Source organism: Ranitomeya imitator, chromosome 2, assembly GCF_032444005.1.
Source record: "Ranitomeya imitator isolate aRanImi1 chromosome 2, aRanImi1.pri, whole genome shotgun sequence".
NCBI classification, from domain to species: Eukaryota; Metazoa; Chordata; class Amphibia; order Anura; family Dendrobatidae; genus Ranitomeya; species Ranitomeya imitator.
In genome coordinates, this window is record NC_091283.1 from 512,857,956 (window position 1) to 512,874,913 (window position 16,958).

Genomic DNA, 16,958 nt, shown 5'->3' on the forward strand with positions numbered 1-16,958 from the left:
ACCCCCCAAGTCCTGGTGGTACTGCACAGCAGAAAGAAGAACCTGTCCTCACTATAGCGTAGGTCTCTCAGTGTGTGATATCTAATTATACAGCCCTAGTTTAACCTCCTGCAGTCAGTGTGGGGAGGGGTAGTGCAGCTTAGTTTAGCTGTGTCACATTACAAAGCCTTATATCAGCGCTCCTCCTCCCCTACCACTGTCACTTCTGCTGTACTCATCTCCAGAGCAGAGAGCTCACAGCTATATCTATTGTGCTCAACTTGTAATCGCTCTACAGTGAGACGAGAGCATGGTGTCATTCTATCTCACACAAGAGTAGCCTAAAACAGGCGGATTACTCCTGTGTGACATGTAGTGCCTTAAGCTACCTGTCGAGTGAGTACAAGTTGCCTGAACACAGCAAACATGATTGTGGTTCCTGACACATCTCAGGATATGTATTGTGAGGGAAAAGATAGTACAGCAGAGGTGACAGCGCTGTGAAAGAAGAAGAGATGAAGGCTTTGTAATTTTACACCACTAAATTCAGCTGCACTGCCCCTCCTTCCACATTGACTCATACAGATGGACAGACCAGGAGATCAGGCTATATGACATTATACATCTCACACTGAGAAACCAGCACTAAGCTATGGTGGGGGGGGGGTGGTCTTCTTACCTTTGAGTGTTGCTTATGATTGGTCAGCATCATACAAGGAGAAGAGGTTCATGACATGCTCTGAGTGAAAACTGATAACACCCACTTGGACTTAATTAAAATTTACTTATTAAGGGGTCAAATATTTGGATTTCTAACCTCTCCACACAAGAGAGGTGAAATTGGAAAAAAAACAACACAGCAGTCACTAGTGCATTGTGTGTCCAGTTTGGTGAAAGGTCCTGTTTAAGAAAATACTGATGGAATTATAGCTTGCCATTTGGCCCTTTATTCTTTTTTAAATCTGACGTAATATTTTTAAAAAATGCATTCTAATAATACAGTGGGAACGGAAAGTACCGTATTCATATCCCTTCAAAATTTTCACTCTTTGTTTCATTGCAGCCATTTGGTAAATTCAAAAAATGGCAGTGTGGCCCGACGGAAGCCTCTCCTCAGGGCAAGACATATGAAAGCCTGCATAGAGTTTGCTAAAAAAACACATGAAGGACTCTTAGACTATGAGAAATAAGATTCTCTGGTCTGATGAGGCAAAGATAGACCTTCGTGGTGACCATTCTTGACTGGCCCAGCCAGAGCCCTGACCTAAACCCAATTGAGCATCTCTGAAGAGACCTGAAAATGGTTGTCCACCAACGTTCACCATCCAACCTGATGGAACTGGAGAGGATCTGCAAGGAAAAATAGCAGAGGATCCCCAAATCCAGGTGTGAAAAACTTGTTGCATCATTCCCAAGAAGACACATGGCTGTACTAGCTCAAAAGGGTGCTTCTACTCAATACTGAGCAAAGGGTCTGAATACTTATGACCATGTGATATTTCAGTTTTTCTTTTTTAATAAATATGCAAAAAGTTCTACATTTCTGTTTTTTCTGTCAAGATGGGGTGCAGTGTGTACATTTATGAGAAAAAAATGAACTTTTTTGAATTTACCAAATGGCTGCAATGAAACACTTACCATAGCCAAAAAATTAAAATGAAAGTAAATAAATAAATAAATATATATATCTATATATATAATTGTCTAAGGGTTTTTCCGTCTGTCTGTCTTTCTGTCCTGGAAATCCCGCGTCTCTGATTGGTCGAGGCTGCCAGGCCTCGACCAATCAGCGACGGGCACAGCATCGACGTAGAAATCCCGCGTCTCTGATTGGTCGAGGGCTGGCGGCCTCGACCAATCAGCGACGAGCACAGCAATGATGATGTCATAAAGGACGTAGATATCCCGCGTCTCTGATTGGTCGAGGCCGCCAGGCCTCGACCAATCAGCAACGGGCACAGCGACGATGATGTCATAAAGGACGTAGAAATCCCACGTTTCTGATTCAGCGATGGGCACAGTATCGACGTAGATGTCATAATGGTTGCCATGGCGACGATGATGTCATAAAGGTTGCCTCGACCAATCAGTGACGGGCACAGTCTGGCGCGAATTCTGGAATCATCATTGTCCATATACTACGGGGACATGCATATTCTAGAATACCCGATGCGTTAGAATCGGGCCACAATCTAGTATAGATATATACATAGTAACATAGTAACATACATAGTAACATAGTTAGTAAGGCCGAAAAAAGACATTTGTCCATCCAGTTCAGCCTATATTCCATCATAATAAATCCCCAGATCTACGTCCTTCTACAGAACCTAATAATTGTATGATACAATATTGTTCTGCTCCAGGAAGACATCCAGGCCTCTCTTGAACCCCTCGACTGAGTTCGCCATCACCACCTCCTCAGGCAAGCAATTCCAGATTCTCACTGCCCTAACAGGAAAGAATCCTCTTCTATGTTGGTGGAAAAACCTTCTCTCCTCCAGACGCAAAGAATGCCCCCTTGTGCCCGTCACCTTCCTTGGTATAAACAGATCCTCAGCGACATATTTGTATTGTCCCCTTATATACTTATACATGGTTATTAGATCGCCCCTCAGTCGTCTTTTTTCTAGACTAAATAATCCAAATTTTGCTAATCTATCTGGGTATTGTAGTTCTCCCATCCCCTTTATTAATTTTGTTGCCCTCCTTTGTACTCTCTCTAGTTCCATTATATCCTTCCTGAGCACCGGTGCCCAAAACTGGACACAGTACTCCATGTGCGGTCTAACTAGGGATTTGTACAGAGGCAGTATAATGCTCTCATCACGTGTATCCAGACCTCTTTTAATGCACCCCATGATCCTGTTTGCCTTGGCAGCTGCTGCCTGGCACTGGCTGCTCCAGGTAAGTTTATCATTAACTAGGATCCCCAAGTCCTTCTCCCTGTCAGATTTACCCAGTGGTTTCCCGTTCAGTGTGTAATGGTGATATTGATACAGATTATATATATATATATATATTTTTTTTTTTTTTTTAACCCAAGTTTATTAGAATCAATTAAAAGGCAAAAATAGGGATTTTTGTGTACTCACCGTAAAATCCTTTTCTCCGAGCCATTCATTGGGGGACACAGACCGTGGGGTGTATGCTGCTGCCAGTAGGAGGCTGACACTAAGTGATACAAAAAAAGTTAGCTCCTCCCCTGCAGTATAAACCCTCCTGCTGGCTCTCAGCTAACCAGTTCGGTGCAAAAGCAGTAGGAGATCAATAACAACATATGAGCGTATAGCATGTCATATTATATATGAGAGTATAGCATGTCAGATTATAAAAAACAATCATAAGCTAATAACAGGGTGGGAGCTGTGTCCCCCAATGAGTGGCTCGGAGAAAAGGATTTTACGGTGAGTACACAAAAATCCCTATTTCTCCTTCGCCTCATTGGGGGACACAGACCATGGGACGTCCCAAAGCAGTCCCTGGGTGGGGACAACAACAGATCAGGCCCTGTGTAACCGCTACTTACAAGTGCGCCACCGCGGCCTCCAGAGTCCGCCTGCCCAGACTCACATCTGTGGAAGTGTGGGAATTATAGTGCTTCAAGAATGCATGCGGACTGGACGAATCCGCAAGCTTGCAGGCGTGCCTTGCTGACGCCTGGTGCCTAGAACCCTTGATAGACAGGGAGATAGGCTGACATCTAGCACGGAAGGACTCCTGGATGGTGAAAAGAATTCACCATGTTATCATGGTCGATGAAACGGCTAAAACATTCCTGAAAATGTCAGGAAGCCTTCCTCTACCGTCAGGAAGCCCAAATAAAATGTCCAACCTTCAGAAGGACGCCGTCCTCAAGACGTACCTACTCAGAGCACTCACTTCGTCCAGAATATGGGGGATCTTATTCAATTTTGTGGACTGGAGCCAAAAGAGATGAGGGAAGAACTATGCCCTCATAACAGTGGTAATACAGTACCACCTTGGTAACAAGAGATGGAGGTGGCCTGAGGACAACCTTGCCTCGAAGGAAATAAGGGAAAAAAGTCTGAAAGAGCAGAGAAGCTAGCTCCGAAGACTCGTCAGAGTGAGAATATCGCAGAGGAGAACGGGACGACTTTCCCTGATAGTAAAGTCTGCCCGGAGAAAGGCCCTGGATGAAGAAGGAGCTCAGAGACTATTGTCTGAAAGTCTACTTGACTTGCTGAAAACGAGCGGAGCGAAGGAAACCGCTTCCATTGTCGTCACCATTTTTGCTCAGAACTCTCTTAGCAAATCGAATGAAATGAGGGGGTGAGTAATCAAGTCCTCAGAACTCTCCTTGCGCAAGCTCCCTGTTGAAGGGCCATGACCTTGTCTCGAGGAAGAATTACCATCCTTCTAGAAGTGTGCAGGATCATCCTCAAAAAGGATATCTGCTGGGCTGGAAATGAGGAGAACTTGTCTAAGTGTAGCTGCCAGCCCAGGAGAGAAGGTATCGCAAGAGATATAGACGACTCAGCATAGTCCTGGAAGGGCGGCTAGACAGACCAAACAGGGCAGGACGAGCACGCCTCTAGAGTGCAAGAGAAACATGACATCCGCCATGACCCGAGCGAACACTCTGGGCGCAGAAGCAAGGCCGAAGGACAAGGTTGTGACTTGAAAATGCTGCTGACGAATGGAAAGGCGAAGGAATTTTTGCAGAGGGCAAGCAACCCGAATGTCGATGGATGCCGGAAACTGCACCTTTTTCTGTTGAAGTAATGGCTGAGCGGAGGGACTCCATCCAAAGAAGGAGGACCATGTCAAAGGTTGTTAGAAGTTTGAGGTCCAGGGTCGATCTTACTTTTCGTTCCCCTGTTTGGAACCAGGATCCCTTAGATCTAGACTGTGCTGGACAATCCTTATACAATCCTTTGTCAGTCTCCCGCTCAAAAGATTTGATTGGCCAGTTGTTGCTGGTGTGAATCAAGGTAGTTAAGGTCTCCAGCCAGGAGACCATTGCTCTAGCAATCCATGCGGCCGCTAGGGAGGATAGAGCGCTGGACCCGAAGCCGCAAGACGGAACGAACCAGATTTGCTATCTGACAGTCCGTGGTATTTTTAATTGATGACCCATCAGGTAGGGATATTGGTAGGTATACCACAGGAGATTCTACCCCGTTAAACTGCCCCATGGCAGAATGTGCGGCTGCATCCAGCAGGTCATAGTCTCTTGCCATCTCCTCTTTTCACGGTGCAGAGATAAAAATTAGGAACCCTCGATCCATCAACCTCTTAACAGGGAAGTGGAGAGGAATTGTCCGCCGTCTTGCATCATCCACTAAATAGTGGTGATGCAGAGGGGGGAGCTCGTACGCCAAAAAGGGTGCCTCTGTATGTCCACAGAGTTCAGGTCTCCAGGTGGACAGGACAGGTTGTCTGGCGTTAGGCCTGGATGCAGAAGAGGAAACATGGAGACGACACTCCGTGTGCTCGTCTGTTGATGGTGTGGGGAGATCGGTGCCCTTTAAAGGACCCGTCGCCCTTAAAAAACAGGCCAGGCATGGCATCCCACGTAGAGGCTTCTGTCCAGTGAATCGCTTATCCGAATTGAATGGCAAATGCTCTCGAGGGAGTTTAGTCTCTGAAGCTCTGGCAAGCTCAGGCAATATCCAATCCATATTCAGAGCCTTGTTGTCATCAAATCATTGGTGAGGGAGCAGGAAACGAAAAACTTCCGTTTTCTAGATGCCTGTATGTTTCTAGACGCCTGCACGTTTCTAGAATACTTGCGGCCCCTGCTAGCCGATGGCTCCCATGTTGAATAGGCCTAAGCCGGGGCCTAAATTTCTGTAGCCGGCGGACGTCACCAGTGGGTCGTTCCAGGCAAGACTTCCAGGATGCGGCCTACAAATCGGCCGAAGCCAGGGGCTAAATTTTTGCAGCCATCCAGAGCGTTACCTCAGAGAGGTGGGCCGAGGGGAAGTGGCTGAGGCTGCCTGTCAGCATGTGGATATCCCACTGAAGATGGATCCACTCACCATTGGTGCGCGTCCCGACATGGAGCCGCCGCGGATGTGGGTTTCAGCGCTGTTCTGTGCAGCGTGGACGGTGCAGGGATAAACCTCAATCCATCATACCTTTGTTAGGGAGGTGGAGAGGACCCGTCCGCCTCCTTGTGCCATCCGCTTTCACAGTGGTGGGACAGTGGGGGCTGCTCGGACGCCATAGAGAGGGGCCTCTGTACAGCCACGGAGTTCAGCCCCGGGGTGGACAGGGCCAGTTGTCCGGCATTAGGCCTGGCTCCAGGAGAGGATACATGGAGGCGACACTCCATGTGGTCGCCTGCTGCTGGTGTGGGGAGATCGGGACCATGAAAGGAACCGTCGCCTCTGAAGTGAGCTCAGGCATGGCTTCCAACGTCGCCGGAGAGGGTACGGGGAGGTATACTCGCCGTGCTCGCCTGTTGATGGTTCGGGGGAGATCGGAACCTTGAAAGGAACCGTCGCCCCCTTCACTCCGTTAATTAAAAAATAAAAATTTACAGAAAAGTAAACAATAAAATAAAAACGTTGGGGTCTGAAACAGACCCATGTGCCTCCTACAGACACTAAGCAAGAACTGGTTAGCTGAGAGCCAGCAGGAGGGTTTATACTGCAGGGGAGGAGATCACTTTTTTTGTATCACTTGGTGTCAGCCTCCTACTGGCAGCAGCATACACCCCACGGTCTGTGTCCCCCAATGAGGCGAAGGAGAAATAGAGCATTCAAAATAGAAAAGGAGAAATACATAAAGGTAAACACCTTATACATTTCAGATGCAAGTCCTAACAACTTCACTATAATGAATCTGGTATGGTGGTAGGGCTAGCTTACATTACCCTTACTTTGTTGGGAGGTCCAATACTATACTCAAGTATTTTCTATATATGGGAACAATATGGGTAATGTAAATGTCTGTACTTACATGCTGGATAAGCGTTTCTACAATCTTATAGCGGTCTGGCATGTGTGTCACCATATCGGTCATGTTGTCCTCAGAGGTGCGAACAAGTGTGGGACCAAAAACTAAGGCCAGATTTCTGGGCTCCATCTGCAGAAGAAAATTTAAGGTTACAAATCAACAGTTTTAGCAAGATGTGGCGAAGTAGTGAAGTCGTTTGGCAACTGCCATAATCATAGTTTCTAGATACCATAGTGAAACACAAGATGTATCTAACAGCTAATATATTAAACCATCATCAGATCACTTTAATAGAGGCATCAGGAAGATGCGTATCACCCCTGATGTATTATATAACATGTATATAAGTGCCCAATACTATACAATGGGGGAAAAGAGGGGCAATAGCTGTAGACAGAAAACTGTTGAGCAGACAGATGTCAGCCGTGACCGGTTTTACCCAGCAGGTTCTACAATCGCTGGTTCCATCAGCCAATCTATCCTGACAACCTGCTCGGGTTATTATTATTTATTATTATAGCGCCATTTATTCCATGGCGCTTTACATGTGAGGAGGGGTATACATAATAAAAACAAGTACAATAATCTTAATACAAGTCATGACTTTTACAGTAGGAGAGAGGACCCTGCCCGCGAGGGCTCACAATCTACAAGGGATGGGTGAGGATACAGTCGGTAAGGGTAGAGCTGGTCGTACAGCGGTTTGGTCGATCGGTGGTTACTGCAGGTTGTAGGCTTGTCGGAAGAGGTGGGTCTTCAGGCTCTTTTTGAAGGTTTCGATGCTAGGTGAGAGTCTGATATGTTGTGGTAGAGAGTTCCAGAGTAGGGGGGATGCATGAGAGAAATCTTGTATGCGATTGTGGGAAGAGGAGATAAGAGGGGAGTAGAGAAGGAGATCTTGTGAGGATCGGAGGTTGCGTGTAGGTAAGTACCGGGAGACGAGGTCACAGATGTATGGAGGAGACAGGTTGTGGATGGCTTTGTATGTCATGGTTAGGCTTTTGTACTGGAGTCTCTGGGTAATGGGGAGCCAGTGAAGGGATTGACAGAGGGGAGAGATCGGGGAATAGCGGGGGGACAGGTAGATTAGTCAGGCAGCAGAGTTTAGAATAGATTGCAGGGGTGCAAGAGTGTTAGAGGGGAGGCCACAGAGTAGGAGGTTACAGTAGTCGATGCGGGAGATGATGAGGGCATGGAATAGGGTTTTTGCAGATTCTTGGTTGAGGAATGTACGGATCCGTGAAATATTTTTGAGTTGAAGGTGGCGGGAAGTGGAAAGGGCTTGGATATGTGGTTTGAAGGAGAGATCAGTGTCAAGGAATACCCCAAGGCAGCGAGCTTGTGGGACTGGGGAGAGTGGGCAGCCATTTACTGTAATGGGTAGGTTCGTTGGGGGGTCGCGTGAGATGGGGAAAGACGATGAATTCTTTTTTGTCCATGTTAAGTTTCAGAAATCTAGCGGAGAAGAAGGATGAAATAGTGGACAGACATTGAGGGTTTACTATTTTCAACCTTTTTGTTTTTTACACTACAGATATCCTGATCTCTTCTAGATCATCATTAAGCATATGCATAGCCAACAACCTTACTGTTACAAAAAAGAAAAAAAAAGGAATCATCACCTTGTTTTTCTCAGAGTGATCAGCCACAGTCTTCAGGTGACGAACCAGGAATCGCAGAGTTTCATAATAGTATGAGGGGAGTTCTTTAATCTGTCAGGTTAGATATTTCAATATTATTAAGAAGAAAGATCAAAAGTACCTTACCCATAATCCATTTGCAGGGTAAACCAGTACCAAACTGGTGGGAAACAGTATGGACACCCAATGGTACTACTAAACCAGATCATTGTGCTGTTGTATGGTGACTATGGTCAGTCTCGCAGAACCACTGGGAGATTGGATTTGCTATTGAAAATAAAAGGGTATGTCCATCACTCAACGCTCTTATATAGTTTACCTGTGGACAAAATCTACATTGAACTGAATTTGTCTTCAAAGTTTTCAGGGCTCGACTCTCCCAGAATTGAAAGCGCATTGTGATTTTACATTGGATTAAGTGTAAAAAAAAATCAGCAGAAATTGTTACCAGTTTGCGGAGTCTTTTCATTCTCTCCTTGGAATCTTCTAACCGATTTGCTTCAATAAACTCATTGTATTTGTCTTAAAAGAAATCAATGAAAGACGTAGTGGTCATAACCATTGTTCGTGGACACAGCAGATGAATAATTACCAACTACACGGAATTTGAGAATTTCATGCATTATATTCATCTATTATATTTGAGGATACTGATGGTCTTGAATGGGCTATTATAAAAATATAGTTGATGGTTCCCGACAATGCAATTTTGTCATGTGGTTTTTGTCAAGAGAACCACAGAACTGAAGGTATTTTTGGCAAATTCAGGGGGGTAAGGGACATGGCATGGTCTAAAGTGAATGTGCAGAAAAACACTTTTTATTTTATTCAGGTATTTCGTCGGCAATGAACAGTCCACTAGCAATGGTTGTACAGTGGCTCTACTGATGCCCACAGTAATGAACAGCACCAGCTGCAGAAGATGTGAAAACACTGGTCATACTCACCATCAGTGAAGAGGGGCTCAGGCAGCTTTCTGAAGAACGATTTAAGCAAACTGCTGACCACGTTCAGGTCCTGCCAGCGCTGAAACCGCAATATAATGAGGTCAGGAACTGAACAGTGAAAGAGAATTTCCGTCTTTAGAAGTTCACAGACATAGGTGCTAACTTTTCTGGGATAGCTGCTAACTTGCTAATCACTGGGGGTCCAGCCACTGGGACCTTCACAATCCTGAGAATTGGGTTCTGAAGGAGAGCCCCATCTCAATGAGGTGGTGGCCACACATGAACTCCCCTGGATCAATCATTCTATGTGGGATTGGCAATGATAACCAATACAGTGCCTGGATTTCTTGGCAGCCCCATAGAGAATAAAGGGAGAAGTGAAAAGCATGTCTGGCCACCAGTCCCTTCAGAGCACAGTTCTCTGGATCATGTGGGTCCCAGCAGTCGGACTCCCATCGATAAGCATGCAATCACCAATCTTACTGATAGGTGATAACAGTTAAAGATGGATAGGTTGCACTAAGGTTTTCTTCACTCAGAACCATTCTAATCACCCGAATAGAGAGCTACTGCTGACTACCCCAACAGAACATTTTGGGACACTAAATGGGTAAAAAGAAGCCATACAAACGACACAACGTATTCTTATACAAAATGTGATATAAAAGCAACATGGCTGCTTATTTTAGAACATGAAAACTACCAACATTTTTGAGCGTGAATATTGATAATGTCTTCTCTCCATAAACTGGAATTAAAGTTACACAATACATGCAAGACATAGCTACATTCATCCATCCCAGTTTCTCTTACCTGGTCCTGTATGTTGGTATCAATCAGCCCCTTGTTCAGCTGTTCTTGCAGACTGCTCACCACAGCATTATTTCCAGGAACACGGTATATTCCTAAATACTCCAGACCCTTCTGTTCCACCAATGTACAGCACAACTCCACAATCAGAGGAACCCCCTGCGGGTGACATAAGAGATAAAAAGAGAATGTGAATATGATGCATACGTGACATGCAAGATTTCTCTGTATGTGCAGGACTATAGAACAATATGGAGCATACAGATACATTACATCTACATCATCACGCATCCTCACCTTGTTCTCCACTGCAGGCTGGCAATCCTCTAGTCTCACCCCAAATGCCCTTGGGGGACACTTTTTGTTTTTCTTCATAAGATTGATTCCCCAAGGAACTTTGGAAGAAGGTCCTTCCTCTGCTAGGGAAAACATACCCAAGAGACATATGATTTCCCATGTGTTTTACAATCAATACTGTATTACTGTGGATCAATATAAAACATCGTGCTGGGACTAGTATACAAGATTGCCTTTTAATCACTAATAAAAGGGAAGAGCCAAATGTATAGGATTTTCTGTACAAGTTACATCAGGTGAAACAGAAGTTGTCAGACATGCAGAGGAGCATACAGAAACACAGACATTACACAATGCTACCCAAAGACTATATTCCATTATGATCTCCAGAAGAGCCCCTGCTTATCTTAGGTGTCGGTCAGACGAGCATGTTAAACGTCAGTGTGCTGTCCAAATGCAAAACCGGTGACAGCGCACGGACTAATGCAAGCCAATGTGGCAGTTCACATGAACATTTTTACGCAAGAACAGAAAATTGTAGCATGCGCTACTTTAATCCGTTTTTCAGATCTAACTGGGCAATTATTAATGTGTGCGTAAAAAAATAATCACGTATGGGTTACCATTAGTGATGAGCGAGTATACTCATTGCTCTGGTTTTCCTGAGCATGCTCGGGTGATCTCCCTAGTATTTCGGCAACCCCCACATGTACTCAGGCTGGCTAACAGCCGCAAATCATGCAGCTGCGTTGACATAAACTAAATCTCTGAGCACGCCCAAATACTTAGAGACCACCCGAGTGTGCTCAGGAAAACCCGTGCAACGAGTATATTTGCTCATCACTAGTTACCATACATATATCATCCGATTTTCATGGATCCATTGCAACTATTAACACAGAAAACGATGATGTTTAAAATGCATACAATATGGATTCCATACAGTACTGAAAATCAGACACAAGTATGAGATACTGTTCATATATGGGTGAACAATCAGCTGTTGAAGAACTGATGATTTTGAAAATGCCCATCTGAACCCGGCCTTACCTTTTACAGCACTGTCCTGCTTGGGTGAGCGAGGGGCGGCCAGCCCTGTTGCCCATAACAGCTCTGAGCGAATACCTAAACTTCGTGTCCCCTTAGGGGACATATCAGGTTTGGCCCCAGTAATACTAAAATAAAAATAGAATAGAAATATTAACCTTAAAGTGAATTTCCATTCATTAATTATTTATTTAAAAAAAAAAAAAAAATTAAGTGACACTCTAGTATACCCTTTCACAGAAGCATGCCCAGGACCTGTGTCCGCTCCATGCACAGCTGATATCGGCACTTTCATCCTGCAGTAGTTCTGATTGCTGCTTTTTACCACTTCAGCACCACCACATCAATCTCTGACTGACATTTAAAGGGAACCTGTCAGCAGGATTGTGCACAGTGACCTACAGACAGAGTCAGGTCGGCACCATTATACTGATTACAATGATACCATGGTTGATGAAATCCGTCTTGTAGTTGTTGTGTAATCTTTATTTTCGGTTTTGAGTTAATGATATGCTCGTGCTCCGAGGCGGCCTGGAGGGAGGTTCCTCATGTAGCGCTCTGATTAGGTATTCATAATGCAGATTGCTGACCAGTCACTGATCCCTCACTGACCTGCCCCCTAGTTTACATAACATTGTGTGTAGGTTACTGTGCAAAATTCTGCTGACAGGCTCCCTTTAAGTGGTGCAACAATCTGAGTTAGGGGTCCAATTGACCTTCATTGAAACACGTTAATAAAGTTCCTCACATTTTTTAGGCCCGCGGCAATAATGGAATTTATGTTTTCATGTTTGCACAACCCGGGATGGTGAGCGATAACGCATGCGCCAGAGAAAGTGTATTTGCAACCCTACTGTTATCTTACCTTACTTTGCGATAGTCATTAAGCTTCTTGTTAATCAAAGCATGACTGGCAAAGCCTGGGTCCTGGAATGGAGGGAGAGAAATTGGGACTTATAGTATGATCGCCAACATGTCGGTAAGATACTTTACAAATTGCTATACATTGTATTCATTTTCCAAAATTCAGATGCTTCCTAGCCCTTTGTATATAAATTATTTAAAACAATTATCACAATTACTTCAAATATAAATGTGAAGTCGAGAATGGCATTGTTACAACAGAAGAATCTCCTGCGGCGGTGGTCATCTTGACACACTCAATGCGGTGTCGTATAAAACCCTCTTCTCTTAGTGACTAATGCACAGATTAGTGGTCCACAAACTTCTTACTTTAATCCCTAGCTTTTTACCGTTTTATATCCTAAAAATCCGTCAAAAAGAAGATAAAAGCCTCCTTACCTCACCCTCATCCCGACTGTTTTCTCTGATGGCTTTTACCCAGCCCAACATATCATCCCGATCCTCTGCCTGAAAGAGATATTCACAGAAGTCAGGTGTCGTCAGCCGGAAGACGTGCTTCCTCTTGGTCTCGCTGTAAGAGATGTCCACCAGGCTTCCAAGGATGCTGATTGGCTGCTCCTCCTCACCTGGCCCCGGACCCCTTGTATCTGGGCGCTCCTTGTGCAAGAAGAGGAGGTGAGGGCGCAGGATGGAGTACACGCGTTTCCACTGACGGAGCCCGCCGCCAACCTTCTACAGGGAGACAAGAGAAGAATCACCATGACACAGAAGAACACACGAGGACAGTCACTGAGTGGCCACAAGACATGAAAAATGTGTAAAAGGAAAAAATACCTCCATATAAAACAGAGCAAGCAGTCACAATAAGTCTCCATGTACACTCCACAACAGACCCGCAGCCATACCTTGCCCTTATTGGTGAGAATCTGCTTATAGAGCAGCCAGCCTTCCCTGTGCACATCACTGAGCTCTGTATCTGAAATTTCAGAAGCCGAGTGCCGTTTTGACCGTCCATCCTCAGATGCAACCAAGCTATCCAAAGACTGCAAAGAATGAGAGAGATACAAAGTAATGGCACATTTTGTTCTCCAAATAAGTGACACTAGAAGAATAGTAATAAAGTTATAACAAAGCGGAAATTCCTGCAACAGGGACATTGGACAAATAGTTTTACAACTGCTTGTGGCCACTAGGTGGCAATCTGCTCTTCCTGGCTATGTGATGTCAGGACAACAGGACAGTTCTCTCGCCATCTACAAAGATAATGCAGGACATGTTCTTTTATAGGTTAACAAGTGTAAAATAGGAAATTATACCGCTTACTACGGAGCGATTGCTGAAACTTCTAAAAGAGATGGTGAACCATACTGAAATTTGAACTTTGCACTCTCACTTCTCAGGAACCAAAGTATGTAATGAATCTCAGCGACGAGAAACATCCTCACGATGAGTGGCCTCGCCCACTTGTCACTCTGCTGGTCGTCTCCACGCCTTTCTGCATGTCAGTAGTATCTGTGGTGCTTGCGTTTCACTCCTGCAGAATTCCTTCTTCATTTGTTGCCAATGTACAGATATAGTTTGGAGGAAAGTGTTTTCGCTGTGAAATCTTATTGGAAAATTGAGTCCATAAAGACGTGTCAAAGTGAGTTTCTAAAGAGGAGGTCGAAATCCACTGTCCAAACTGTGTACTGAAGTCTTCTTTGAAGGCAGTGTAGTCTCCAAGGGATTGAGGCCACCAAAATAAGCCGATTTAAAGGGAACCCGTCCCCAGGTTTGGCCGATATGAGTAAGGCCACCACCTTTCAGAGCTGATATAAAATTCTATAATGCTGTACATCTGCCCCTAACCCAACCTGCAAGACAAGAAAAAGATCTTTCATTATACTCACCTGCGGGGCAGTCCAGTCCCATGGGTGTCACTATTCTTGGTCTGGTGCCTCCCATCTTCTTACAATACCGTCTTCCTTCTTGCTTCGTGTGGATGACGCATCCCTACGTCATCCACACAGTCTCCGCAGCATTGCACTCCTGTGTAGGTGTACTTCTCTGCCCTGACTAGGGTAAAGTACTGCAGTGCGCATGCGCCGAGGCTCTTTGACCTTTCCCATCACCTGGGCACTGCAGTACTTTACTTTGCCCTCAACAGAGCAGAGAAAACGGTAATTAGACCTACTGGTAATTGTATTTCCAGGAATTACCCTCAGTGGGACAGGAACCACAAGCGGTTAAAAGGACCCTCCCCACTCCATCGACCAGTGATTTTCCAAGTACCACATCTGGATGGATGCAAAAAAGAGAATTTATTCAACAAATTTACACCAATGTTACATCACATTAGTCTATAATACAAATTTGCAGTGGGAGGGAACTAGTAGTGCTGTCAGGATGGATTTCAGGAAAATACAATTACCGGTAGGTCTGATTACCGTTTTCCAGTTCACCACCTGACAGCACCATTGGAGGAATACCAAAGCATGGTGATCTAGGGTGGGACTACTGCATGTAATACTTTTCTACCAAAAGCTAACTGCTCTGATGAGACATCTATTTTATAGTGTCTGGCAAAAGTAGAAAGACTGGTCCAAATCGCAGCCCTACAGATCTGCTCTGCTGACGCTTCCCCCCTCTCTGCCCATGATGTAGCAATAGCTGGGATTGAGTGGGCTCTAAGGATTTCTGGGGGATCCTTCCCCTGGGCTGTATACGCTAGATTAACAGTAGCCTTAATCCACCTAGCAATGGTTGACTTTGCTGCCTTACAAGCTTTATTTGGTCCCCCGTAATGTATCAACAGGTTCGTGTCTCGTCTCCAACCTTCAGTCGCCCCTAGGTATTTCAGAACTGTCTCTCTAACGTCAAGGTTATGATAGACCCCTTCCTTCGTGTTTCTAGGGTGTTGGCAGAATGAGGGAAGAATTACTTCTTGGTTTATGTTTGACGACGAGAGTACCTTGGAGAGAAAGGCTGGATTAAGTCTTAAGACTATTCTGTCGTCAAAGATCCGGAGGTATGGCTCCTGTATGGATAGAGCCTGCATTTCCCCTAATCTCTTAGCTGAAGTGATGGCCACTAAGAAGGCTGTTTTAAAGGAGATTGGCTATGTTCATGTCCTCTGATAGTAAATACGGGGATCTGCACAGGGCATTAAGGACCAAATTTAGGTCCCAAGGAGGAGACGATTTCCCCACAAGAGGTCTCATTCTTTGTATGGCTCTAGCAAATCTTGCTATCCAAGGATGGGAGGCTAACGATGAGTCAAAGAACACACTAAGGGCCGCAATCTGTACCTTTAAGGTACTAGGCCGGAGGCCTTTCTTAAACCCAAGTTGTGGATCTGGATTGCTGTGGAACACCGGACCTTGGCACAGAAGGTCCTGCCTCTTCGGCAGGAGAAAAGGTCTTTCTGTCGACATTCTGGATAGAAGAGAAAACCAGCTCCTCTTGGGCCAAAACGGAACCACCAGGGTTACTGTTGCTCTTTCGTTCCGTATCTTCCTGAGTGTTCTCGGGATCAGTAGAAGGGGTGGAAAAGCGTACAGAAGACCTTCTCCCCAATGTTGAGACAGGGCGCCGACTCCCACTGCTCCCTCTAGAGGACTGAGAGAGAAAAATGCTCTGGCCTTTGTATTTGACCTGGTGGCAAAGAGATCCACTCGAGGCGTCCCCCACTGCTGGCACAGGTTGCTGAACACTTCTGGATTCAATTCCCATTCTCTGGGATCTACTGTCGCTCTGCTTAAAAAATCTGCTACCTGGTTTTTGGCATCCTCCAGGTGAACTGCCGAGATGGACCTAACGAATGTCTCTGCCCATCTGAAAATCTGGTCTGCAAAGTGCTGTAGAGATGGGTGTCTTGGGCCTCCTTGGTGCCTTAGAAATGCCACTGCTGTCAAATTGTCGGACAGAATCCTCACGTGTCTGTCTCTGACTTGAGACTGGGCCTGGTAGAGCACTTTCCAAATTGCATAAAGTTCTCTGAAGTTTGATGACTTGGCCGACACTTCTGGACTCCACTTCCCTTGGTAGTATGTCCTTCCTATGTGCCCGCCCCATCCGTACTGACTGGCATCTGTGGTAAAAGTGACACAGGGATAGAGGATCCATGGAACTCCCACCTTAAGGTTTTCCGGGATGGTCCACCAGGTTAGGGACTTCTTTACCGAAGGAGAAAGAATCATCTTCTCCAGAGAATTTTGCCTTCTGTCCCAAGATTTCAGAATCTGCTTCTGTAACCCCAGTGAGTGAAATTGGCTCCATTTCACACAGGGAATACAGGCGGTCATTAAGCCTAGGACCCTCATTGCTTCCCTCACAGAGGAAGTGCTTTTCCTGAACCGGTATATGTTCTCGATTAACGACTTCTGTCTTTCTTCTGGTAGAAAAGATGTTCTGGCGTTGGAATCTAATATGACCCCCAATTCTGGAATTTGGAACTAGGCATGATTTT

The 16,958-nt window shown here is 45.3% G+C and overlaps 1 protein-coding gene across 1 annotated transcript in view; it reads right to left on the minus strand.

The window, feature by feature from the left end:
- Window positions 1–16,958, minus strand: part of ARHGAP23 (Rho GTPase activating protein 23) — a 115,485-nt gene that overhangs the window by 12,768 nt on the left and 85,759 nt on the right. Inside the window, exons 11-20 of the mRNA XM_069751705.1 lie at window positions 13,417–13,554; window positions 12,950–13,243; window positions 12,513–12,574; window positions 11,651–11,775; window positions 10,601–10,722; window positions 10,307–10,462; window positions 9,494–9,572; window positions 8,995–9,068; window positions 8,529–8,618; window positions 6,910–7,035 (exon numbers count right to left, since the gene is read on the minus strand). Coding sequence (XP_069607806.1) covers window positions 6,910–7,035; window positions 8,529–8,618; window positions 8,995–9,068; window positions 9,494–9,572; window positions 10,307–10,462; window positions 10,601–10,722; window positions 11,651–11,775; window positions 12,513–12,574; window positions 12,950–13,243; window positions 13,417–13,554 — 1,266 coding nt within the window. The remainder of the gene's footprint in view (window positions 1–6,909; window positions 7,036–8,528; window positions 8,619–8,994; window positions 9,069–9,493; window positions 9,573–10,306; window positions 10,463–10,600; window positions 10,723–11,650; window positions 11,776–12,512; window positions 12,575–12,949; window positions 13,244–13,416; window positions 13,555–16,958) is intronic.